Source organism: Chlamydotis macqueenii, chromosome 11 (genome assembly GCF_036417535.1).
Source record: "Chlamydotis macqueenii isolate bChlMac1 chromosome 11, bChlMac1.mat, whole genome shotgun sequence".
In the NCBI taxonomy this organism is placed as follows: domain Eukaryota; kingdom Metazoa; phylum Chordata; class Aves; order Otidiformes; family Otididae; genus Chlamydotis; species Chlamydotis macqueenii.
The window spans coordinates 1421398-1447278 of record NC_141566.1 but is presented as its reverse complement, the minus strand read 5'-3'; the positions used below and the strand labels follow the sequence as shown (position 1 = coordinate 1447278).

Sequence of the window (25881 nt, the reverse complement as noted above, 5' to 3'; positions counted from 1 at the left end):
CCAGCTCCTGTGTTCACCTTCTCTTTATTTGCTTGTAGGGTTTTGCAGAGCTGGAGAAGGCAGCCAGTGGAAAGTCCTCAGCAGCACGTATCGGAATATATCCAGCAGTTCCTGACTGGCGAAGACAGCAGAATTCCCGCTCCTCCACTTCCTCAAGTTATTTTCCCTCTCACTGCCTCATCACAATGAATGAGTTTAACATCCGCTAGTTTATGCTGTCAGCTGCAGACAAGACAAGTGCCAATGTTAACAGGATAAGGCAGTGTCATCTACAAAGATAAGTGGGCTGATCTTCCGAAGGTGCTGGGCCCCTCCGCCTCTCTTTAAGATTCCAGAGTGCTCCCTGTGCAGGAAGTCAGGCAGAGCTCCGTAGGTCTAAGCTAATTGTGAGAAACCTTTTCTGATTTTTTTTTTTTTTTTTTATTTCTGCAATCAGGCTGCAGCTTAGCGCATGTGAGCTGACACAAAGCAAGCCGATACAAGTGTTAAACACTAATTTTGGATTCTTGGGAGGGTTTGAATTTAGTTCTTAGCAAAAGCCTATTTCTGCTTCTCTCACCCCCAAATTCTGCCTAGAAATAGCTTCTGCCTGATTTCCATTTGCTTTCCACGGGCTTTCAGGAGCACTTGCAGACTCACTTTACTCTAATTGTGTGTCAGCTCTCATTTCCCTTTCCTGCCTGCTCCCCAGTGGCTTGCTGCAGCAGCACGTGTGTCTGCTGTCTGTTTGGGAAGATAACGCTCTCTTTCACCTGGTAGTTAACTTGGCCTCTGACGGTAGGTGTCCAGCGGCCGTACAAAACGTGCCAGAGAACAGGCATCTCAATTGCCTCTCCTGACAAGGAACACTGCTTGACTGAAATCTGAATTTCCTCCCACCTCGCCAAGGCTTGCCCTAATGCCTCTCTTATCGCTGCAAATTATTTACAGCACAAACGCTCACTCACTAAATTGAACTTCTAGCAGATGCTGTACTGAGTAAAAGTCAGAATCTCATCATTTTAGCCCTTAATTGAGATGCTGAGAGGTTGAGAAAGCTGAATATCGAAACCTGAAATCGGCCCCTGTGCCTTAAAAGCACAGCTCTGAATGTGTCCAGAGAGTTGCTGTTTTCTCTTTGAAAGCACGAGGAAATGTCTGCAAAGCACCCAAGTCGGTTCTGGTCCAAGCTCTTCCACGGAAATAGGTGATGGCAAAAGCTCTACCGCAGACTACTGTTACTTTATGTGCTTAGTGATGGAAGCTGGCATGCACGCAAAAGCTTAGCAAGTTAGCGTTTTACAACACAAGTGCTACTTAGCTTTTTTTAGGCCACTGTACCAGTTATTTAACCAAACTGTAGGCATGACCTTAGAAGCAAATCCACGAGGGGAACTCCAGTTGAAAGCAGTAACAACTCTGGTACCAGCAAGCTTCAGGGTGAGACCTTAAAGCTGTGCCTGCGACAGAGGGCAGCTCCATTTTGAGCCTGGGGACCAACAAACCCCAAAAACCCAGTAGTCACAAAAGCGTGATTTTCAAAAATGTCTACTGATTTTGGCTGCCTACATTTCTAAGTTACCAAGACGTAAAAGAGACGTTACTTTCTGAACAGAAGAGTCACAAAACATCTCATCTCCCCAAATTGCTCATTTCTGAAAGCGACGGCGAGTGGTTACTTACTGATCCCTGTACCAGTGGTGGGGAATAACTGGTCCAGCAGCTGTTACACATCTCATTTACACCATGATTGAAGGGGGATCGCTCAAAATGCTGGAACAGGTGCGCCTGTCATTACAGGTGCATTGTGAGAAGATGATCTGCAGAAATAACTTATTAACCAATTCCAGAGTTCCTGATGGGTACGTGGCCTTAGGGGAACAGGATTTGTCCATCCCATGTTTTGCACCATCTCTCCTCAGCACTGCGTTTCCCTGTAGCAGTTGTTTAACCTCCATATACAGCTCCAATAAACAGTCCTCGCTCATGTGCAGCTTCCTCGCCCACCTCACCGTGTAACACGCTCCTGTTGGTCTAATGGTCTGTGTCATTTTTTTTTTGCTTCTCGGTGGCCTAAGGGCATAACCCGTCAGTAAAGTCCCTGAATGCTGTGTGGGAGGATGGGGCAATGAGAGAGAAGAAACGGTACCAAGGAGAAAGGGTGTTCTGGAAGGAGGGGGAGTGGGTTCACCAAACCATCTCAGCAAATTCTCCACGCGATTTAAGTCTGGTTGCTCTAAAAACCTGCTGTTCCCTGGGGAAAAGGGAGCCTTGATCCACCTGTGTGTAGCATCACCACAAAGGGTTGGCTGGCGTTTTGTCCCCCCTCCCCAAAGACATGTATCACCCGAAAGCAACCTGCAGCTGTTCTAAAAGCAATATGGTTTAATTTGGTTTGGCCTGAACTTTGGAGAATTGCTGACCTTCCCCTCCCTGCACCACCCTCCTGAGCGAAAAAAAAAAAAGGGATTATTTAGAGCTGTAAATCTTTCTGTTTCCTGGTATCCTCGCGTATTTGTGGAGAAAGGGTCACCTGCACGCGGATTTCTCTCCCGTGACAGGTGAGGTCGCGCATTTTCCACAGACACGAAGGGGCTCTTGTTTCACTGGGGGTTCTGCTGCTTGTGGGGACAAACCTCCGCCAGATTATTTATGTGAAACCGCAAAAATGTAGATAAACGCTGCAAGATGTGACACTAGTGATGGGGCTGAGGCGGAGGCGAACCCATGCCCGCGCTTTTGGAGGCACCGTGTTGCGCGCAGACTGAACCTCAGACCAATTTCTGGGAGCGCCAGTGCTGGACTTGGCTTTTGGGCCAATTCCAGAGGAAAAAAGAAATAGATTCTGCTTATAGCACCCATCCTTTATGACGGCAAGGAAACCGCTAACACTTATCAGAAGATGGCAGAGTTTGGGCCCAACACACATTTTGGAGGAGGATGTGAAAAGAATGGCAGTGTGTTTATTGTCGCCTGCCGAAACCGTGTCCTGCAGAAACATTACGCTTTGGGAGACCCCGATTAATCTTTATTTTGAGCACATTCATGGTTTAAATGGGGTTTAAAAAGCCCGTGGCAATGCCGGAGCGGCGCGGTCCTCAGCTGCCCACAGGGCCGCGCCCGCGCGCGCGCTTCCCGCCGGACCCACCGCCCCTTACGGTCCCCCCGCGCAGGCGCAGAGGGCTCCGCCCCGCCGGCTGCAGCGCCGCGGTGAGGGAGGGGGCGGGGCCCGAATGCGCGCGCGGCGGCGCCCTCCCGCCGTTTGCGAGCGAGGCTGCCGGTGCCGCCGGAGGAAGGCGGCGGGGAGCGGAGCGGAGGGGGAGGCTCGGCCACCACTCACCCCCCTCCGCCATCGGCGGCCGCGGTAGGTACCGTGTGAGGGGAAGGGCGGGTCGAGGGTAACCGGAGCCCTGGGCTCCGCTCCGCGCGGACTGGCCGAGCCCCCCGCGGTGCCCCCCCCCCCCCTTCCCCGCCCGGTGCCCTCTCCTCACCCCCACCCGGGCCACAGCCTCCTCCCGCCGGCCTTCCTGAGGCACCCGGTACCGGCTGCGACCCTCTCCCGCCCTCCTCCTCCCTCCCCAGGTTCCTCCCTCAGCGCGGCCGGCCTCTCCGTGCCCGCGCCCCGGGACTCCCCGCCCGTGGGGGCACCCGCTCCTTCGCCCCCCCGACGGCATCGGCTCCTGCGCTGGGGAGAGCCCGTTAACCTGCCGGTAAAAACCCGGATGTCTGTTTGAAAAACTCCAAATTATTGTCTCCCACACAGTAACGGCTCGAAATGCAGCTTTCTCCTTTTTTTTTTTTTTTTCCCCAGACCATTATACAATGAAATCAAGTTTTGTAGATTTATAATTTTTTATTTTTTTTTCTTCCGTACCCTCGTGGCTTTATTTGGGTGATTTTTAGACTTGCTGGCCGTGGGAAAAGGCTGAACGGTTTAAATCTGTTTTTCCCCCCTCCCTGGGAAGGGAAATGCAGCTTTTGCTGCTCCCCAGCCGTGGCGGGGAGCTGGATTTTCGGGTGACGGATCTCGCTGCTGTCCCACCTCCTTGGGCCGGTGTGTTCTGCTTTGACAGTGGAACTCCTGAGCTTCCCCGCTGGCACATCCTCAGCGAGTTACTGAGCGGTGGCTCTGAAACGCCTCTGGAAATCGTCCTGGTTTTGTCACCCGTGGAGAGACTGGGTGGTTTCCTAGGAGTGAGAACGCCTGCAAGGAGATTTTTCAAAGTGGGCTTGCGAGTAGGAATCGGATTGCTTGGTAACTACAAATTAAATTTCTTTTCCCCAAGTCGGAGCAGCTTCAGCAGCGCTTCTTACAGGCGTGATTTTGAAAGCTGTGTTTAAAGTGCACTGCAGTCAGCTGTGTTCACTTGTAGCTCTTGCTGAAGTGCTGTTTGTGTTAATTATTCATTCAAATATGAGCTTCAGATTTTAATCTTGCATGTAGAGGACCAGAATTAAAAAGCTGTCAAGTAAAAACCGAAACAGGACTGTTTTTTTTTAAATTTTTTTTAGGCAATGTACTCAGCTACTGCCGTTAGAAGTAACTGAGTACTACGGAGATGCTAAGGTGTGTATGGGGGGTGTCTGTGTTTTTAACCTTGTTTGCTTTGTGGACTTAGCATGGCGCTTAACTTTTGTGGTTTCCTCTACCTGGTGGTGGTTAGGCCTTAAAAATGGGAGAAACTTTCAGACGGCACAGGGAGGGGGGGAAAACATCTACAACCACAAAAAATCAAGAGTTCAAATGCAGTTGTAAAGCCTGCCTCGAGTCTTTCAAACTTCAAATTGCTCTCGGTCTGCAAAATCGAGAGGATTTATGATTTTTTGAGGGGAATCTGTTTTACTTGCTCGGTGGAACATTAATCTCGTATTAGGGGCTTTTCACTGAAGAGTGAATTCAGAAGTGAATGCACGCATTGAAACCGAGAACCCCTGTAAATGGCTAGCGCAGGGGAAAAAAACAGGGTTTCCTTATTATTCTGTAAGCGTGGTGAAGCTGCGCGTTAGGTGCACCAGCATGATTTGGTGGCTGTTGGGAAGCCGGAGTGCCTGTGCAGCGTCGAGCTGCCCGAGCAGGGTGCTGTGCTCGCTCTTCCTTGGTCAACGCAGCCACAGGATGACTTAAGACAGGAAAACCAGAGAGATGGCTTCATTGCATGAAACTTAATGGAATATGCAATCCGTGGTGTGATGTATTTCTTTTTTTAATTATTTTTCTATTTTTGTCTGTGTTTACATGGGAGAGCTTGCCTGTCTTTTCAGTTGTAACAGGAAAATGTGCCAGTAGAGACATTAGTTATGCTGGTTCTCGTGTCCCGCAGTAACTGCAGTTCCTGTCCTTAGTCCTTGGTATAAGTCAATACAGAAGTGTTTCCAAGTTTTTTTTCTGCCTTTCCAGGATAAACCTGGTCACGTACAAAGGATGTTTTTACCATTTTCTTAATGCTGTCACTGTCTGACGTCAGCACCTTGCTAATGATGTTTCCTGGCTCTGCCCAGTCAGTGCTTTTCTTGTGTATTTTGTTTGTAAACAGATGGAAACTGAACTATTGTGCTGTGCATGATTCAATCAGCTTCCTTCTATACAGTCTGATTTGTAGCATAATAGTTGCGCATCCTAGCTGTTTAGAACAAGTAATTCATTTGTTGAAATGCTTCATACTAATTTCAGCTGTTCTTTTTCAATAGATTTTGATTGAATTCGGTCACCTTGTACCCCATTTATGCTTATAAAAGTCCAAATTTTTGGTGTGTAATTCCAGTTTGCTTAAAATATCGTGCATCTTTCTGGAGCTTTTACGTGTTTTTTGTGTCTTGCAGTGAAACCGTGCGGTTTGGATGATGGTAGTGCCTGGAAATGCCCCGGTCATACAGCAGGACCACGCTCTGGAGCCTGACTTAGGACGAGACTCAACGGAGAACTCTGCCATGGGCCCCGACACGGAGCCGGCGGCCGAGGAGGTTGGCCCGGAGCTAGAGGAGGTGCGGAAGCTGCGGGAGCTCGTGAGGAGGCTGGAGATCGAGAATCAGCACTCACGAATGAAGGGTAGCAGGAGCGTGCTCGGGACAAACGAGCAGAGTGAGATCCGTACCGGTGTGGATAACCATGGCTCTGCTCTTAACGGGATGGAAATTAATAATAGCATCAATGCCATAACTGAGAAGCGAGAGTTGCAGATAATGGCAGATCTGCACAACCAATTAAGCAGAATAAGAAAAGAGGAAGGAGAGAACAACTGCTTAAGAAAGGACATAGATGTCCAAATGCAATATAGATGCAACAGTGCCACTGAGGAATTGTCTTCCAATACATGTAAGGTGGAAACGAAGAGCGATGGTAACGTTAGATGTTCTTCACGTATGGATACAAGTCCAAAGCCTACGGGAGACTTGATCATTGCAGGTATTGATTCCTCAGTTAAAATAAACGAACAAAATCCCAGTGAAAAATGTGGAGATGTGGAAAGTCTTTCGAATAATGCAGACCTGGATGAAGTGAAAGTGTTAGAACTTGGAAATTGCAATGAAGAAGAAGATAGCTGGTACGTATCTCAGAACTTCGGTGATGTATGAGCTTGTGCTGCTGTGGTTGGGAGTTTCTGTGTTCAGGTGTGCAATCACTTTTAAGGGTATAAAGTGATTTCTACACAGTGCTTTGATTTTTAGCAGCAGGAATGCAGTTCTCATTGTCCTCTGTTCTTATTTTTAAGACCGTTGTGCCAGAGCATTTTTTTTTAAATCTGTTTAACTGTAAGGCTTGTCTTCCCCTTTTCTTCCTGACACTGCTGTAGCAAACACAGAAAACTTCCTTTCCCTGTTAGTTTATTTATGTATAACACATGCAGATGAATGAATAGTGGAGTTTTAAAACTTGTACGTAACTGTCAAATACTGTATTTAAATAAGAATTTGGTAAAACGTAAACTGAGACCTTGAACCGTCTGGGATTTGCGGCTTTTGCTTGTATCTAAGGTGACAAATCATTTCCATTTCCTGAGTACTGTTTCTTTGCAGTTAACCTGTCTCTTTTGTTTAAAGACATGAGCTGGAACAGATCAGCAACGTAATCCTGAACTGACCTTACTTTGTAGGGCTCTCCACCAGCAGCCTCGTTTAGAACTTGTTTTATCAATCAGCAGATTAATTCCCCTTGCCCTTCCGAAGCTAGTTACAGTTTGTGGCTAATTCCAGCTCATGCGATAGCTGTGACTTGAGGTTTTACCTAGGGTTCTTAATTTTAAGACTTTGTGGGATAGCCTCAGGGATCTGCAAATTGTGTTTCAAAATTGGGTAGCTAGAGAGTAATCTGGCAGCCAAGATAGCATTGCAGGATGGTTGCTGAATACCAAACAACTTTTTTTTCTCTGCAGGCTTTCTTTTAAAATCCAAATACTGGCTCTAAGTTGATCACTGAAAACTCTTTAGCATACCTAAACAGCCTTTTGAGCAGATTTATAAAAAAAAAAATAAAGTAATGTATTTATCAAGTTGAATTTGGAAGGTAGGCTTTGTTATTTCCATGTCAGTGAAAACAGCAGGTTTTATGTTCACATTTGTGTAGCCTTGTGACATGAGCGATTCTTCAGACTGCGTTAACGTGGTAAAGAAACCAGACAGCGTCCAAGATTTACGCAGGCAGTGAGTACTGTCCAGTGCAATCCGGAGAGACTGAGATGCTCGGTTCGTTAACCTTGCCTTGACTTGGTGGCTGAGGTTGTTCTTTCCCAGGTACCCTTCTCAGTAGACCTTGTGGGGTTCTTCGCATTTTCGATTCCTCTGTTTTCTTGTTGAATTTGGTTAACGCAGGCTAGCGGATTAAAAAGAGGCGCCCCGAGGAGTTTAAATAAAAGTGGTATGATGGAGTTCTTGTGCGAGTTCTATTATCATAAATTATCTTTGGTCGTGTTGCGTTATTTCCATCTGTTTTGTTTTCTTCTCGTCAAACAACCCTGGTGAAACAAGAAGCTGTTTTTACTGTGCAGACACTCGTACATTACTACCAGCAGTAACCAGAAAGCAGTGGTTGGAGGAATGAGGGAGAGGGGAGGCTTTTGGGGAAAAGAAGGAAAAAAAAAAAAAAAAAAAACCCAACAGAAAACTTAATGCTATATAGATTTAGGATGAACTTTACTAAGGTGGCTTTGCTGGCTGGGGGGAATTTTGTGCTGCCTGGATGGAAGGAATGTCTAAATGTGTTGAGCAGTGCACTAGTCAAAGTGAGTTGCTTACTGTAATGTTACATTTGCAGTCCTTTTTTGTTATTATATTGGAGAAAAAAACTGTAGGTAATACTGGAACATACCCTGCCTCCTTTGATTTTAAGTGATTTCTGAGAAATTCAGAAATAGTGCTTATATCTTTATGTCATTCTAGCTTTAAGAACGGGTCCAAACTTTTGAGTGATTTCTGTTGTGGTGTTGTGCTTCTGCCCCGCGAGTTCTGAGTAGGTTTGGCACCTCTGGTTAAGCCTGCCACGAGGATTTTTGCTGCTTCAGCTGAGGTGGTGACAGCAAAAACCATTGCCCTAGGAGAGCCGAGGTGGAAGAGCGAAGGAGTGTGTCAGAGGATTTGTTGCTGTTCTCTGCAGGTGCAGACAGAGTCTGTCTCTGCACTGTTTTGAAATCATTGGTTTTATGTGGATCAAACTTGGAAGCATTTCTGTGCAGCTTCTCCTGGCTTCAGCAAGAATTGTGTGGTCTGACGTTTTGATTTAAAACCAGCATCGCCTGAACTCCTGTGAAACGTGAGGCGCTGCATCCCGTGCGGTAGCTGTAACTCTGTACTTTGGTGTCTGTCCCTTGACTTGCTGTCTTGGGTCACTTTCTCAAATAGCTACTCAAAATTGTAAATATCCTTGGGACCCAGTCAGGTAAAGCTGGCTGTCCGCGCTGTTGCGTTCAGCGTGGTGCTTAACTGGGACCTCAGTGCTGTTTGCCCGTTACTGGTTACCAGTTTGCTCCCTCGTGCTGCGTTCAGCACAGGTCAGCCCTGAGCTGTTGTAGAAAGGCTGTTACCCGTGCAGAAGGGAACAAACAAGTTATGCTTGCACTAACTACCGTGTTTGTCGTTCTTAGGCGCTCTCCAAATACACAAATTACGTTGTGGTTTTCTGTGCATTTGATTTATTGTTCTTCCTGCAGGGATGTGTGTTCAGCAGTTTGTTGCACGTCCCCGTGCTACTTGTTTGGTGTTTTGCCCATTGTCGGTTATTTTTCCTGGTAAGACTTGGGAGAGAGAATTTTGCCTTGGAATTAGGATGAAGTGATTAAAATCCCAACTCCCTCTGAACTAGACCGCGTTCTTATTAATGTGTCATTGGGTGGAAGAGAGATAAAGACGTGTCGGAAATGAAGAGCCTTAGACTTTCAGTACTCTTTCTCCTTTTTACTGGATTAGACTATTTTTGCCCTTATCTCCTTTGGAATGAGTACCAAACTCTGTCCACGCCTCACCTTGAACAACTTGAGGTTTTCTCTTTGGAAGCAGAGGCCCTTGTCCATGTCTCCCCAGAATTGCTACTGCTGTGGCTTAAGATCTTGATTCCAGCGGTGTTAGAGTGGGGCTTCAGATGAGTGTTTTTGTATGTTGTTCTGCTTTTTTTAAAAAAACAAACAACCCCAAAACACACCATAGCAATCAAACAAAGCCACGTAACAGAACCTTTCGTTTAAGTTTACTTTAAATTATTGAGTTCCTTTTAGAAGAGTATCTAAAATATGATGGGTGCATACATGAATGTACAGGTCTACTCAGCCAAACAAGTCCTGTTTTTTTTTTTTTTTGTGGGGTGAGGAGGAGAATGAATCTGTGTCGCTCAGGTGAACTCCTGTGTTGCTGCTACATCCGTGCCCTGCACAGTTTTATTTCCCAAGCAGGTTGTGCTGCTGCCTTGGTGTTACATTGTCTCCTGCTTGAACAAACGGAGTTTCACCAAACGAGGGTGTGGTTCTGCTGGAAGCTAGGGTATTATACCAATACAGCATCACGACAAATAGCGCATCTTGTGCCTGCAGTCTGCGGGAGGCGTTACCTCCCTGCTCTGCATCATCCATTTGTACGCTTCCACAGCCACGCAGGAGTTTACCTGCGATCCGTCTTTCCTTTGCCAGCAACGCTCTGCGTGACTTAGAAACAGTTAGCTCTGTTGCTTTAAATAATGTATGGATGACTTCCCAGAAACGTTTCCTCATTGTCTGGCTTGTTTGGATAGCGGTACCCGTTTGCGCTAGCAGAAGTTAGCCCTTACGGTGTTCTGTGGGACATTTGTCTCGCTGTGCACAATCTCTGGGGAGAGGAGCTCCTTCAGAACCCTGCTTTAAGATGACGTTGCCATCAGCAGCCGGTGACTGCCGCTGCCAGAGCAGAGTGATCCGAAAGGAAAAACCTACCTGCTTCTCTGACACTTGGATGCAAAATGCGACTTTTCAGGTTAAATTGCTTTTGGTGGCGGAGGCTTAAAACCACTGAGTTCTTATTGAATGTTGGCTCGCGGCTCCCTCTCTAAAATGAGGTGTGCGCACAGAAATCTGTCTGCTCGGTTGCCAGGGTGGAGGGGAAAAGCCTTTCTGCGGTGCTTTCTCAGCACCCCTGCGCGGCGTACGCGTGCTACGACCCTTGAGTTGTCCCTCCGGGTGCCTTTGGTTGTGTCTCAGACTCGGGGCCGTGTCAGGAGGTTAAGCTAGTGCCGCGACTTGGTGACTGGATTGTTGGTGCTTTGTTCGGCAGGATTAGTCACTAGATAGACATGAAAACATGGTGCTGCTTCTGGGCTTTGCAGTAGAATTTTTTTTTTCTCTCTTTCCAATTTCTGTTTCTTGGGAATACAGGCTCAAACCTCTACTTGGGCTAATACTGTAATGGTTTTGTGTGGAGTGTTTTCCACAGGCTTTTCTCATTTTTTCCTTTTTGTGTTTCTGTCTTTTCAAGACCTGCACAGTATTGTTTCGCTGTTGCTTTCCACGACACTATATTGTTGGTTTTGGTATTTCTGTTCAACAGTAGCGTTGAGATTTGAGATTAGAACAGCGTAAGCGCAGTAATAAATCTGAAAATCAGCTCTCTGAAGTCTGATATATAAAGGGAAGGAAATAGAATGTTGTCCTGGTTCTGGCTAGGATAGAGTTAATATTTACCTGAGCTGGGTGGAGAACTGAAGCTGGTAGCCCCTATGGCTGGGATAGTTAACTAATTAGCTAACAGCTGGGGTTAATTTACCCAAATTAGCCAAAGGGCTATTCCATCCCCTCTGATATCGTGCTCAGTATATAAGTGAGGAGGGTGCTGAAGGGAGGCCCTCCTAGTTGGAAGAGACTGGATGTGGAGATCTGTTGTGAGCTATTGTACTGTATTTGTGTTCCATCACTGTCTTGTTTTCTTCTGTCATTACTGTTAAATTTACTTTTTGTTCAATCTCAACCCACATGTTTGTTTTTTTTTTTCCTGGTTTTCTTTTGTTTGTCAAATCTCCTCCTGTTCTCTCGGAGAGTGTGGGGAGTGAGAGAGAGACTGTGTAGTCTGGTCCCCGTTGGGGCTGAACTACGACAAATGTATTACATGTTTTGTAGAAGAACCTAGCTGCCTTTTTAGCACTTTATGGAAGCATCTCTTATAAACCCAAATGGTTTTAAACATATTTCGCTATCTTGTGTCTTTCTCCTTGCACTGATTTCTATAACTGAAAGGTTTTAAATCAGTGTGACATCTGCCATTTTTGGTGCCGCTGTAGCTGCTGGTACCAAGTGCTGTGAAAGATGTATAACAAACCAAGCATGTGTCTTAAAAGCTGAGGTCGTTTTACTTTCAGTTTTATTTACTCATGTAGTAGTTACAGAGCTGTCTGCAGCCTGAATTCTCTGATGATCTATAGATTTACTAGTGCAAATACTCCGCGTGATTAGAATCTTAAATTCTCGGGCAGTACTGTGCAAAAGCCTGATGCGTGCCCCAATGTTTACTTTCTGAATTTTGTATCAGGCCTTGTAACTGTCTAAATAACAAAAGAAAATATTCAAGGCGTAACCTTTTGCCATTTAAACAGAACGTGCTTCGGACCCAGAGTGCTGAGCGGTAGGGACAAAGTGCAAGGTAAAGCTTAGGCAGCAATCAGGTATTTGTTAAACCCCGAAGACTTCGGCTGACTTGTAAACTGGCAGTTGTGTGCATGCTTAACGGCGTGCCTGAGTGCATTTTTTTCCAGTGCTTATTGGATTAAGTTAACCTCACAAATCAAACAGCCTTAGAGGATAAAACTACCAGAAATAAAATTCTGCATGTTTTTAAACAGAGCAGAGTGGGTTCTCTTTCAGAAGACAGCCTGGACGTGTGACGCTGTGCTACCATGGCCTCTGCTGCGGCGGTTGTGCCGCGGTGGCTTACGGAGGGTGGCACTGGGTGGGGGGAGCCTCTGCTAAAAGGGGACTTTTGGTTCTTAATACTGTGTCCAGGAAAACGCTCACTTCTCTTTGTGAGGCTGGTGTTTCCAGTGCTTCAGCAGATGGTGAGCAGCGCTCCAGAAGAACAAGCTATGCCAGTGTGTTTTGAGAAGTTTGCTTGCTAAGTGTGTTGAACCCTTCCCCAAAGTGACTTAAAAGGGGAAATAGTCAATCTGATGCTGTAAAATCAAACCAGAATTCCTCTCTTTTTTTTTTTTATAAGTTGCCTCTTAGTGCTCTGAAAACTTGAGTTGCGCTTACCTAATTGAGTTTAATGAAGTTTTAACTGAGACCATCTCTTGCCAATAGACCTGTCAGCTGAAAAATGAGTCCTCTGCCCGACTACAGCAGGCTGACAGCCTGGGAAGCAGGGAGCCCTGCTTGTGTGGAAACAGTTCCAGTAGTCAAACAGGTGTTACCATTTTCACCATCTTCGTCCTGGGTAGAAACGTGATTAGAAGCACGGAAAGAGCTGGGTGGAACAACTTCTTCCTGAAGCAGAGCAGGATTTTTCTCCCTCAACTTAAAATATGTGATTTGCCCTGAGGAGGCTGTTGGCCTCTTTTTTGTTTGATGGTTTTACTGCTGCTTTTTTGGTCTGAACTGTAAAATAAATCCAGGGAGAGAGCACTTTGCTTTCTCTGGTTTATTGGATCTGAGTGGTTGTAATGCTCGTTTGCCCGTGCAGAAACGCAGCACGATGCGCTTCTGGGGTCTCTCATAAAAGATAGCACGGCGTTCACGTTTCTCAGCATTCATTTATTTTGTCAGGAACAAATTAGCTTTTGCATGTTTTTCTTTGCATGCGGCTTTGTGTAAAGCTCGGTATGAAAAAAAGCTTCTGTATAACTGAAGAGACTGAATTGCTGCTTCTTGAAAAAGATGGGTCTGGCCAGGGGCAGGGCATGCCGCTGTAGGGTCGTGAGCTGCACGTCAGGAGGTAACGGAGAATAATTGCCTTCTGCCTGTGCCCGATCCCTCAGGAGCCAGGCAACACCAAGAGTAAATACAGGCAACGTTTTCAGAGCGAGTGAAGAGGGGTGGTGGCTCACCCCGTGCGTCGGTGCCTTGTGGGACTCGCTGCAGCAGGGTGCTGTGGGTGCTAAAAGCAGATAGGAATTCCAAAAAGGGATTAGATGGCCTTGCTGAAAATAGGTGGCTTTGAGAGCTGCTGCATCCAGAGATGTTCAATCTGATAGCATCAGGCTGCAAAATCGTAGGACTCCAGGAGAGCTTTCTGCGGAGGTACAGCTTTTGAACGGGTTGTTTCTGTACTTGTCCTTACCTGGAGACAGGACGGGAGACAGAGGCGTAGGCTAGGTGGGCGCTTTGATGCCAGCGCGGTGTTTTAAATATCCCAGCCGTTTGTATGTTTTATTTTAGCCAAACACTGCTGTAGTGGATAGGACACCTGAGTCCCATAGTATGTTTCTCTATCTTTTAAACATGAGGAGTTTTCAGAAATGGATGGGATAATTACTGAAATATCTGATTTATGAGTTTTGTTTGGGAAGAGTATGGTACGAATGGAATACGAGATGTCTGTGAGAACGAGTGACTGAACAGAAAGACTTGATGTATCTTGCTGCGGGAGTGTCAAAAGTTACTGCCAGAAGAGAGAGCAGGAGGCAACTGAAGCACATGCAGACACTCTCTGAAATCTTAAAAGCATCCTTATGATCTCTCTATGTCGAATACTGGATTTTGCACTGATAAAGGCGGAATATTCAGTGTGAGGACAGGTGCTGGGAGCGGCTTAAATCAGTTGCACTGAGTGTGACATGCAAGAATTAAAAGCTGTTTAACTTCTATATGTACACAACACTGTTGTGTTGTTTGTTTGTTTGTTTTTTTTTCCCCCTTCACAAAAGTTGAGTGTGTTGCTAAATAGCACAAATGTTAAAATACGGGGTGCTTTTCTTTCTGTTGGGATTTTTTTTACTTTAAAATGCAAATATGGGATATGTAAGTAAAATACCTGAGTTGCTTTCCATTCTGGCGCCTCTACCCTTTGACCTTTCTTGAGAGAAATTTTCTGCTGAGGAAGCATGGTTAAGATGCTACCTTACAGACAGCCAGGTGTAAGTAATCTGAGACTGTAAGGTGATTAAACCTGTCTGTGTGCAGGGCTAATCCTGTCTGTATATACAGAGCGATGCTAGGTGTATGAGAACTGTCAAAAACTCGGGTTTTAGGAGAACTTATTTAATGTAATGACTGAAAAAAAAAAAGGAAAAGTAACATCTAGCACTTCCTGACTGTCTGAAGACTTCTGAATGTTCCAGTGAAATGGTTTATCCCTGAGATCTGTGAGTAGAGTCCTTACTATTCATTCCGTGTCTCGGAGCGCTGCTGTTAGAAGGCAGGAGATGGCTGTTGCCTGCAGTGCGATACCCCCTCACAGAGCTGTAGGGGTTTCAACAGAAAATTCAACAGTTAGGCTTCTCAAAGTAGATCACCTTGAATCTCCAGTGAGAGCCACCTCCTCAGCCTTGCTGTCTTTGTCCTGAGATGGTTTTGGGGGGAGGAGTGGAGGGGCGGCAGGGGTGACCCGTGATGGTGAGTGTACCGACAGCTTAGCTGTCAGTAGCATTCCGACAGCCCGGCCCTGACCCTTGCTTTGCAGAGGCTCTGCACTTTCTCTGGGAAGCCATCTGTAAGGGAACTTCACTATTGTGGTAGGAAACTTTGTTGCTGAGTCACAGTATACAAATTAAACTTTATTTTTTTTCCCCCTGTTTTTAATTTGGATAACTTTTCTGTTGCTTACTGTTAGGTATACTTTAGTAAATGCTACTTTGGTGGCCGTATGCTTTGAGTTAATGAGCATTTTTGCTGTCTCCTTCCAATCCTTGCAAAGGCTCTACGTGTCCCCGAGAAAATCTGCGGATCAGAGAACAAACTCACCTTTAAAATGGTGCCGGCAGGTGTTGGATAACCCCAGTCCCGAGACAGAGGCGGCCTGCCGAACTCTTATAAACAGAATTGACCAAGGTACGTGAACTGTGAACGTTACTTCTTGAACTGTCTTTTATTTCCACTTGTGCACTTTACACTACTGAGAAACAGTAAAGCAAAGGAGACGAGAAGTTTGCGGTCGCTGCAGCGGGGAGTATCCGCAGAGATAGCGCTTCAGATGTCGTGCGCGTGGTGCCTGTTTGTACAGCCGTGCTTGTCGCTGGATAAAATCCTCCCCGCTTTCTGTTTACATTGGTAGTGCCTCAGCTGATGAAGGTAAGGATCATGCTGTAAACGTTAAGAAAACTGTGCTGGCTACAAGTGCTAGACCAAACAAACTGGACTGGGATGGCTTTCTGTTTTTTAAGGTGCAAATACAGGCATTTCAAATTAATTGCCAAATTGACCACCTGGCTTTCTGGTTTTTTTTATATGTTCAGACACTAAACACAAATATATCTTAGTGTTTTCAGACTCATAATTGATTTTTCTTTTTAATATTTAAACATCTTTAATGTTAAAATATGTAGAGGAGAAAATGTGCTTTTATTGCAGCTTTTTTCTATAGCAGAAGTTCTAGTGCTGTTGAGTGTTTCTGGTGGTGACTGCTCTTACCGTATTTTACTGTTAGTATTATTGCCTGGGTAAGATGGTTGTCTGATGCTAAAAGCTTGAAATAATGAAATACTAAAATCTGTAACTTGAAGAAATGGTGTCATTTTGAAAAAAAAAATAGTTTTTCTTCCAGTTTTGTCGTCTCCTAAAAGCATTTCATGGTGGCTTTCAGCTGGGTTCCTAAACTGCTGGGGGGAAAACCCCTTACATGCTCTGCCTGGAATGAAGACGCCACAGAGCGTTCTGTTCAGCGGTCGCGTGCCGCCCTCGCAGTCAATAGCCATAGTTTTGTGTTTTTTCTGTGCCTTTTTCGGAGCGCAGAGGGTCAGTCCCCTGTCAGCCGGCCGCTGATCTCAGAGCTGTTAGAGCAGATGCATAGCTTGCTTCGTTACCGGTCTGAGGTGGTGGTTCTGTCTCTGCGTATCCGGGGTACATCACCTGGAATCCACCTGTTTTGGATTTTTGGGTGGATATCCTGCCTTTGTCTTTCCAGCGCACTCCGGGTTTGTAGGGACAATGTGCGAGTCCTGGGCCGAAGGGCTGGTAGCCGAGTCCCTGAGGGGTTTGAAGTGGATAAGCAATCCTTTTCTGTGTCGTAGAGCTTTCCTCTGCTGGCAGCTGGGATTTACCCTGCAGCTGGAAGGATGTCCATTTTGTTAGGTTCTTCTGACTGCTCACCGCTGGAAAGTGCTGCAGAGCAGGCTGTGTTCCAGCCTCATCGCTCTGGCGTGACTCCTGAACATCTGAACACAAACGCTGTGGCTAGCAGTGCTTGTAAACGTGATGTTTCTGAGAGAATTAACGTTTTGAAGTTCAGTGATGTTTTTAGCTGCTGAAAATACAGCCCCCGCTTTGGTCCAAGAGTTGGTGTCTGCCTGGGCTTTGAAAGGGCTGGCTCTGCCTTTTGAGTGACTGCGATAATTCTGGTTTCAGTTTGACCAGTAATTGGACCTCAGTGATTGCAAGACTGAGAGGCCACTGTTTATTTACTTTTTTTTTTTTCCTAAGTTTACATACTAACAGTGTTTTGGCACTGCTTGTAATCCAGCTTATTTTGAGTTTAGCCTTGAAATTCCTCATTTGTGATAACTGAAGGTAGTTTGAGAACAAACCTCATTTACTTTTATAAACCATCCGTGCTTGAAAAATTGACTGAAGATTTGATTAATTCTCTTCTTTCTGTCTGAAATGTATCAGGATTTATTTGTACTCTGTCACTGCTTTTTAACTAAAACAGTCTGGCCTTATATTTACGGGGGAAGTAAAAAAGAAAACGATTTCTATAGTGAATCTTTGTTATTTTCTTAGCTGCTCTTCTGTTGACGGTAAGGGTTCGGTGGGCGATTCAGCCGCCCCTTGGATACGTACAGCTCGCTGAGTCATTCCCTTCGCGTTGCAGCTGCCCGTGTCCAGCGTCGGGCAGCGTGGATGCGCCATGTTTTGCTGCCTGGCTTCTTTTTGATCCTTTCACCAACTCGTATTGGGAGTCTGTGTGCTGAACAAATATTTCAGAGTGGTTGCTTTTCATATTAATTTGCTTTCCTTTTAATCTAAAGCTAGCTTTTGTTTTTTAATGCTGTTTTGATTCCATCATTAAAAATTCAAAATAACACGTGTAAATGTAAAGTGCAATGGAATTCTTTAAAATGAAGGTGGGGTGTAGAAGTGACAGATATTTATGAAAACAATCATCTTTGAAGAGCAGCACTGAAACTTTCAGAAATGTATGGCTTCTTTAAAGCCAGGTTTGTCAGCAGTTATCCTTGGAATTCTTCAGAAGTGACAAAACAAGTTAAAGGGGAGAGCGAGCAAGGGAACAGGCGCTGCGCTGCTTCCTCTGTCTTGTATCTGACATAATCAAGGTGCCTTATTCGAGGTCCATCTGTTACAATATTTAATCCTGTTTGATGTGGTGCCTTTTTTTATCTTACGCTCTTTGTTTCTAAAAATAACTTTATAATCTTTATGGCTTTTTTCTATTTTTCCTTCTAGCCAGTAGATGGAAAAACCTGTATTGCAGCCCACTGGCATCGCCAAGCACACATAACTTGAATACAGAGACAGGCTCCTGTAGCAATGCGCTAAACTCTCCCGGGCATCTCAAATCGACTAACAAAGCACTACTAACCTGTGGCAGCTCAGGTATGGCATGTCAGTAGAGCAGTGCAACCCTCTAGTGTTTAAAATGCAAGGAGTGTTACTAATTGACACAGGGAAAAGTTGTCAAGAGGTGTGAGTCCACCCGTGGGGTTTTCTCCTTTTTACTCGCTCCCTTACTGCCCCAGTTTCATCTGTTTTGTGGGAGAGAACTTCCTTGCATTCTAAATGTCTTGTTCTTATTTCATGGTTTTGTTTTTGTAACTTTATATATTTATAAATTGTACTAATTTTAAGTGACTTCAAATAGAAAACAGCTGTTGGGGCAAAGAAAACATTGATTGCTCTGGAATAATGTTATCATATGTAGGTGTTAACTTTATAAAGTTACTTGGATTCAGTTTTCTGGCTTGGGTGTTTGTGAAGTTTCTTTTGAAAATCTTCATTAACGTGGGTGACAAAGAAGATCATGCGTTAAGGTAAAAGGGGTGGTCTCCAGGATAAGCCTTTAAATTGGCCATGTGGGCAGCTAAACACAAAAGAACAAAAGCTTTCTGTCAGAATTAACTGTGTTTGGAGTGAGGTTTCCTACCTGCAAGGCAACCTATACAAACCCCTTGTCAGAAGCTGTATTTGTCGGTGTGATAACGAAGCTTCTCCCAGATGGCTTGGCCTCACGTCTGCCTTTGCGTTGAAGCTGCTGCCGGAGGAGTCCACGTGGGCTTTTCAGAAGCTTCGTTTCTGCTTGGTGCACTTGGTCCTCAGTTTCCTACGACAAATGCTTTGCCTCGTGGCTTTATTGTCACAGGAGTCTTCCCTGGTTTGTTCGGGTTTTGTGGAAATTACTATATCCTGATTTGCATGTTGAAAACATAAAGCATGTTTAAGGAAAAAAGAAGGTTGCATGTGGATGTTTTCGCAGCTGCAGGTATGCTTTTGAGATCTGCTGCTTTTCTGCTGTAAATAGAAATTAACGCTTAGCTCTGTTTTGCAAACAAAAGGATGCATGTGTGATTATTTTTGCGAGTTGAATTTTGCAGGGAAAAATCTCTAAGCCAGTTTCTTGGTTTTAATACGAGGTTGGTTGGCAATCTAGGTGTCTAACCACTTCTTCACCCAGCAACAGTGTAAAAGCAGAGTGCCTGTGCAACTTCTAGGCTTCTCCATTCACTCTGCGAATCTGCTGAAGTTGTCACGGGTCCCAGATAAAAAGCCACGTACAGCACAGGCTTTGTCCGTGTAGGATGACACATGAGAGTTTGTGTCCAGTGTCTGGTGGCTCTTCCCTTGTGACTGGTGTACACACTAACATGAGTTTTAAGTTCACTGTCAGGTTGGTTGACTCGAATCTAATTTTATTTCTAAGAAAAACTGAGCTTCCCTATGTTCAAAGGAAAGATGTTCAACAGTAACTTCCCTTAAAAACGAAACACAAACCCTTAAAAAATCCAGGTGTGGTGCATTTTGAAGTTTCTGTGCTGAAAACCATCATCAGTTCATTCTGTGATGTTTGAGCCGCAGTCGCTTTACTGAGGCAAGATTGTGAATGTTTTTCCTCTCCTCCTCCTTGCCTGTTTTGAAATAGACCTGCAGCTTGAAACACAGCACCGAACTAAACACGCACAACCGAACTGGGAACGTGGCTTTTTAAAAAGCCGTATTTGAGATACGGCTGTATTAAACACAGCTGTCAGCGTTACAGAGGGGTTCCTTACCGCAGGAAACCTGTGCTGGTCGCCCTGCGTCCTGCCGGTGCCACCCCTCTCACATCGGCTGGGTTTCAACATTTGTGCGACACGCACGTGAACCCCTTGCACCGCAGTCGCTTCTGTCGCGGTGTTACGTAAGCGTCTTGAAATGGAAAATCTTTCTGCCTTTTCAGACAAGGAATTTGAGGCTTGCTGGTAAGAAATCTGTTTTACACCTGCACTTCAAGTATGTGTTTCTGGTGTCGTCAGTTACTGCTCTTCCAGACTGGCTGAAGAAATAGCGCTGGAACCTGCCGCTTTTCCCTGCCTGCCGGGAGTTAACCATTGTTTGAGAGGGTTGCTCAGCAGTGGTTTTTAGATGTTTTGCCAAGAACAGACAAAATGTCTTATTTCGAGCATCACTGTTGAGAAATGTTCAGCAGAGAGAGTTTGGTGTACAGTGAGAGGAAGAAAAATGGATGAACTTCAGGAATGGGGAGGAGGCGATCTAGTGTAAACTCTACTTCGCGTAAGCAGATTGCTTGACTGATTTTTGAGGTAACATCTCAAAATAGGCAGAAGTAATTCTGATCTTTTAAAGGATGTTTCAAGCTCAAAGTTACCAAGCATCCCTTTGCCACCTTCTGGACAGAAGGTTGCAATTCTTTCCCTGCGCAAAGACAGTCTGCCTCGTGAAAATTGCAGGTTAAAATGCGGAGGATTGTGTTCTCAAGTAATTCCTAGCTGCGTTATTTCTAGCAACCGTACCTCAGCTTCACAACTGCACTGATTTTGTCACTGGGATAAACGCTCTGCTGCTCGTTCTTGGTTTGCATGTGGATGCCTGAATGCTTTTTCTGTTCCTCCCTGCTCTTTTCTGCTGAAGGTTACTTGAGCATGCATTCTGCGCTGAGCTCCCAGTCGTCGGTGGACAGTGAGCTGAGTACGTCCGACGACTCCATCTCCATGGGCTATAAACTGCAGGACTTGACTGACGTCCAGGTTATGGCCCGCCTCCAGGAGGAAAGTAGGTGACGACCACCTCCTTTGTGTTACACTTTTAGAATTGTCGTAGAAACAGAAGGGTTTGGGTGGGAAGGGACCGTTAAAGCCCACCCAGTGCAACCCCCTGCGAGGAGCAGGGACATCTCCAACCAGATCAGGTTGCTCACAGCCCCGGCCAACCTGGCCTGGAATGTTTCCAGGGATGGGGCATCCACCACCTCTCTGGGCAACCTGGGCCAGTGCTCCACCGCCCTCAGCGTAAAAAGTTTCTTCCTAATACCCAATCTAAATGTACCTCCCTCCCAGCTTATACAGCAGCAGCTCAGGGTTGCTGGTCTGGTTGCAGCCCCCTCAGTTGAGCACACACGAGCAGCTGCGTGACTGCACTGTGTATTGGTCTGGGGAACTGATCCACCTGAAAAAATAACCCAGCAAAATTTTCTGCTTGTAAATTTTTGTTTTTCTGAGCAGGCTGCCTAACTGCAGCCTGAAATCATCCCAGAAGCTGTCTAGGGGACTGCATTTTAGCAGTTCTTTATTTCACAGAAGACTATATATGTAGTATAATGCTCAGAGACAGCTCTGCAAATTAAACTTAAACATAAAACATGTTTGTGTCCCAGTGTGTGGGGATTCCAGGGCCCTGATCCAGTTTCCGTTAAATCACTGGTAAACTTTCTGTTGGATTCAGTGCGGTTTGGATGAGGTCCTCATTGAAGATCAAGGTGGAACACAGTGGTTGGATCTGTTGGTCTGTGCAAACTGACAATTAATTTGATTTACAGGAAATAGAGAATAGCTCTCTGTTTTTCTTTTGGAGAGCACGCACTTACTTTTTGTACCATGCCTTTAGAAATTAAAAAAAATACTATGCTACAGCAATTGCAATATGGGAGCAAAAAGACCTAAGATCTTGTTATCACTTTATTACACCTGAGCGCAGATGTATTAAAGTGAATAAAGCAAATAAAGGCCTCTTTCTTTGTAAACGTGAATATTTTCTTATGCTTTGTGATCACTTTCGATCAGTGTCAAGAAAATCTGTCACATTACAAAGTTTCCAGTGAAATATGAGAAGTGCTTCATCCTCAGAACAATGGAGGCTTTTCATATTTGCGTTGTGAAGGGAGAAGAGTGGGGAACGCTTGCTTTGGTTTTAATCCCTGCAGTGAGGGGAGCGCACGGAGAAGAGGGTGTTTCAGAGCTTTAACTGACTCCTTTATCAAAAGTCCCTTCAGCCAGGTTGCTACATCAGTTCTTGGTAAGAAGGTGCCTGGTTTTTGTCAGGCAAGACTTAAATAAAGGCATAAGTTGGGGCAGGACCTGTAAATAAACCAGACAGGTGCACTGAGGTCAATAAAAAGCAGGTACTTTTTCACTCAGAGGCAGAAGTCCAGATCTTTGTTTCAGCCTGTTGACATGCTGATGGGTGCGCAATTAATTGGACTGAAAAACTCACCCTGTAAATGAGAGTCCCGTACCTAGGTAACCTTCCAGAGCTTGCCTGGCAAGATGTAGCCCACAGTGAGAGCCGCTCGTGTGCGAGTCAGGAGTAATCCAGGTCACTTTGAACATCGCCTCTTTGCTCCAGTTAAACTGTGCTGAAATGGGGGACGCTGCGCCAGTTCAGAGATTCCGTAAGCAGCGAGAGTTACTGACTCTTCCCCCCGTGGTGGAGTGATCACTGAGGAAGGCATTGATTCCGAGCTCACGTTGCAGCTGGGTGAGGAATTTCTGTTTTAACATACACTGACTTTGTGCCGCGCTGCCCTCGATCTGCAGGCCTCCGCCAGGACTGCGCCTCCAGCTCCGCGTCTGTGTCGCGGCGCAGCTCCAGTGCCTCCCTTCACTCCCTGCGCAGAGGTACCTACAGCGACCAGGAGTTCGACACGTACAGCCTGGAGGACGAGGATGACTGCGACTGCTCCCTGTCGTACCGCAGCGCTCACCGATACTCGCCGTCTCCGCTCAGCTCGCCCCGCTGCCAGTCCCCCTCTTCCAGCGCCGATTACGGCAGGACGTCCGCTTCCCGTATCCGTCCCCCGAGGAGATCTGTGCAGAGTCCCATGCAGGACCGGCTCAAGTACGCGAACAGTGAAGGTAAGCTGGTCGTGAGCTGTTGATAGGAGTCAACAAAAATAATTTTTGACATAGAAATTTCAAACATGCTGTTGTTTAATGGAAGCTAAGAATTAGTTACACAGTTGTCTACTTTTAAGTGCTTACGTTTTTCGAGAGAGAGGCTAAACCGTTGTACATCTCCATTGCTACCAGAGGCAGCAAATAGAGAATGTGCTCTCGATTTCAGAGGAGATGCGGCACAGCATGCCCAACCTGGCCAGGACCAGCCTTCGCGCTCTGGAGTCTGTGCGGAGCAGTCGGAGCCTGGAGTCGGACCTGCAGGTGCCAAGCAGTCGAATTCCAAGAACTCAGCAACGATCAGCAGGTCAGCGCGCAGTCTTCCGTACGCACTGCTGTGGCTCGCTTCCTTTCGTCCCTTTAGCCCCCCCCTACTCAACCTGAGGCCCTTAAAAGGGGCCCCCGTTGCCAGCGGGGTTATTCTTTCTTTCCTTACTCCATTTCTAGGTGTGGCTCCCAGTAAGCTCAGGTACTCCTCCGGTGCTGGGCAGTCTCCCTTAACGGTGCGACAGCCCATGAAAGCGGGGTCGTGCACAAACTCTCTGTTAACGCCCAGGCAGCCGGTGAAAGCCTGCAGTTACACCAGTCCTGTCAGCGGAGTTCGAAAAGCACCAGCACCTTTGCTTGGCACAGGCTCTTCCAGCAGCAATTGCACTGCCAGGAGCAGTAACGTGGTCACTGTGGCAAAAAATTCACCCGGTAAAGCGCGCGTGTCTGTTGGAGCGACCGCGGTGCCCCGGAGCAAGCCGACACCGCCGGCCAGGAGGTGAGCCTGACTTCAGACCTCGCGGACTTGAACGTCTGCCTTCATTTCACAGCCGAGACACGCTTTATTCATGAGGTGATGTGCATCTCAGATTTTCAAGTGTGACACGGGAATGGAGTTGGGTCAGAGAACTGATTTAGAGGCCACATCTTAAACCAGAAAGATACAATGGGTTTTTGGCCTTTTTGTGGTTTGGTTGCTTGGTTTTTGGTTTTTTTTACATTTATTTCCAGCTTTTATGATTAGCTTCCTTCGTGCTTAGGCAGTGGGTAGCTGAAGTCGGTAGACAGTCCAAAGGACCAGCTCTTCAGTCAGAACTTACTCGCTCTCCTTAAAGAATAAGGCTTCCGAGATGCTTCCAACCACTGCATGCAGCCTGCTTTATGCTGTTATGGCAAAGGGTGTTCTGGCCCTATTGCCTACGGCTTCTGCGTGGTAAACCCCCTTCCGCAGTGCCGAAAGCCAGTTTTTAGTTATTGGCAGTACACTGCAGTGTAAACTCTTATGTATGCGGGAAGCTAAGCTGATTCAGCTTGATTGGTAAGCAATAAGTACCGGTTGTTTTTTAATGGCCCTTGTAGCTTTAAATTGAACTGTAGCTACTTCCTTTAAAAAATTTTTAAAACTCTGAAGTTGTAGTAGTACTCTGCATCAACCTGATTATTTCTCCTGCATTTAGTTACATTTGCAGGGAAAAGTATTTCCCTTGGACTCAGTCATGGGACAGACCCACAACAGCGTTAGTAACGAGCAGAGCAGGATACGTATGTCGCTGTCGAGGTCCCCACAATAGTCGCTTACTTTTCTCAACTGCCTGGAAGGGCAAGCGGTGCTGTGTGACTGCAGCGGTTTAGCTCCGGCAGGGAGATGCTGACGTTACCAACAGGCAGATGTTGCAGAAGCGCGGTGCAATCTAAACCCTCAAACACATTCCTGCGTACATCCCCAGCTGACTGGGGCTTTGCTCCTTGGAGCTGTTCGTGACTTTCTTTGTGTCTCTCTGCGCAGGTTCCTTCAGTCAGCGCAGAGCGCTCAGGCCACGGAGGACGACTCCTGGAAGGAGGGGTGTTACTGACCCCCGGATGCTGACGCACTGCCGAACCCCTCTGCGGAGCTGACCCCCAGCTGGCTGGGTGAGAAACGGACCTCCAGCCCCACCACAGAGGGCTGTACATAGCTCCTCTGCTCTTCCGTAACCCCGCCGCGAGCCTGACCTCCTCCGGGTGGAACAGACAACGGCTTACTGCGTCCCCACTGTCCAAAACATTCCTGAACTACAGGTCTTCACGTGAAGACTGGAAATAGCCTTATTTCATCTCAGCCTCTACTTGCAGCCCCTCGGGAGGCTCGTCACAAGCACCTCCCGAGGACGCGTGCTTAGAAAGGCGGCAGGGAGCGGCTGGGAGCTGGTGCTGTGGGGCGGTGCACCGCAGCGGCTGGGAGAGCAGAACTCGTGCTGTAGGTGTTAGACGTGAGACTTTTACAATTCAGCCTGATGTACTCTATTTGTCTGAAACTCAACTGTTTGTTGGTTTGTTTTGGTTTTTTTTTTTTTTACACTTCTGTACAGAATGTATTTCTGATACTTTTTATTGTTTGTTCTAGAGGATGGAGCAGGTTTTTATAACTGTAGTTCACTTCAAGCTGTTGTATTCCCGTGTGTGCATCGCGGTTGGGGAGCAGTACACAATATTTGTGTGGGGTTGGGGACAGGAGCTGCCATTCACAAACCGCTGTTGATCAGCATCTTCACCTCTCAGCTGAGGATGCTAACAACCACCAGGTAAAAGTAAACTTTTTAAAACAAACAGCCCTCCCTGACTGAGCTGACTTGAAGTGTTGCCCTTTCTCTCTCAGCTGGCCCTAAACTGCCCCCATTTTTGTAGAAGAGTTTTCTACTGTCTCTTTGCCATGGAGGATTTGGTGTCAGTCCTTCTCCTCAGCGAGGGTGGGATGCTGTGGATACAGTCCTAGTACGGAAAACGTGCACTAGCAGTGTTCTCCCTGCCATCAATGTGATTTTGATAGTGTAGTCTAATAAAATGTTATGGTGCTGAAATAGATCTGCTTTATTCAAAGGCAGCCTGACTTCTGCGTGGTTTTTGTGCAGGAATGAGGGTTTGTGTGACCGGCCCAGCCCTGCAGGGCTCCTACACTGCACGCACTGGTATTTACCGTTAATCTCCTTGGGTTTCACCAGCAT

The 25881-nt window shown here is 46.3% G+C and overlaps 2 protein-coding genes across 6 annotated transcripts in view; both read left to right on the top strand.

Moving 5' to 3' along the window:
* Nucleotides 1–1966, top strand: part of ZNF185 (zinc finger protein 185 with LIM domain) — a 37845-nt gene extending 35879 nt beyond the window's left edge. For all 3 annotated transcript variants that reach the window (XM_086756677.1, XM_010130280.2, XM_086756675.1), the window contains one exon: nt 39–1966. The gene's annotated coding sequence lies outside the window, so the exon portion shown is untranslated. The remainder of the gene's footprint in view (nt 1–38) is intronic.
* Nucleotides 1967–3220: 1254 nt separating this feature from the next.
* On the top strand, nt 3221–25070 carry LOC104476963 (SLAIN motif-containing protein-like). Of its 3 annotated transcripts, none has more exons than XM_086756566.1 (9): nt 3221–3347; nt 5800–6521; nt 15271–15404; nt 17976–18125; nt 20655–20795; nt 22556–22873; nt 23082–23219; nt 23360–23678; nt 24687–25070. In XM_086756566.1, exons 2-9 carry the CDS (start codon nt 5818–5820, stop codon nt 24751–24753), a joined length of 1971 nt encoding a protein of 656 aa, XP_086612692.1. In that variant the 5' UTR covers nt 3221–3347; nt 5800–5817; the 3' UTR covers nt 24754–25070. The 3 variants fall into 3 exon arrangements, with proteins under 3 accessions (XP_086612692.1, XP_086612695.1, XP_086612694.1); XM_086756568.1 differs by lacking the exon at nt 3221–3347 and adding an exon at nt 3649–4234; XM_086756569.1 differs by lacking the exon at nt 17976–18125.
* Nucleotides 25071–25881: the final 811 nt, after the last annotated feature.

What these genes read in the sequence shown, in the direction of transcription:
- LOC104476963 (XM_086756566.1), top strand. Translation starts at nt 5,818, where the DNA reads ATGATGGTAGTGCCTGGAAATGCCCCGGTCATACAGCAGGACCACGCT. An exon ending in ACTAACCTGTGGCAGCTCAG is followed by an intron (nt 18,126 to 20,654) that starts GTATGGCATGTC and finishes TTTCTGCTGAAG; the next exon opens with GTTACTTGAGCATGCATTCT. An exon ending in CAAGTACGCGAACAGTGAAG is followed by an intron (nt 22,874 to 23,081) that starts GTAAGCTGGTCG and finishes TCTCGATTTCAG; the next exon opens with AGGAGATGCGGCACAGCATG.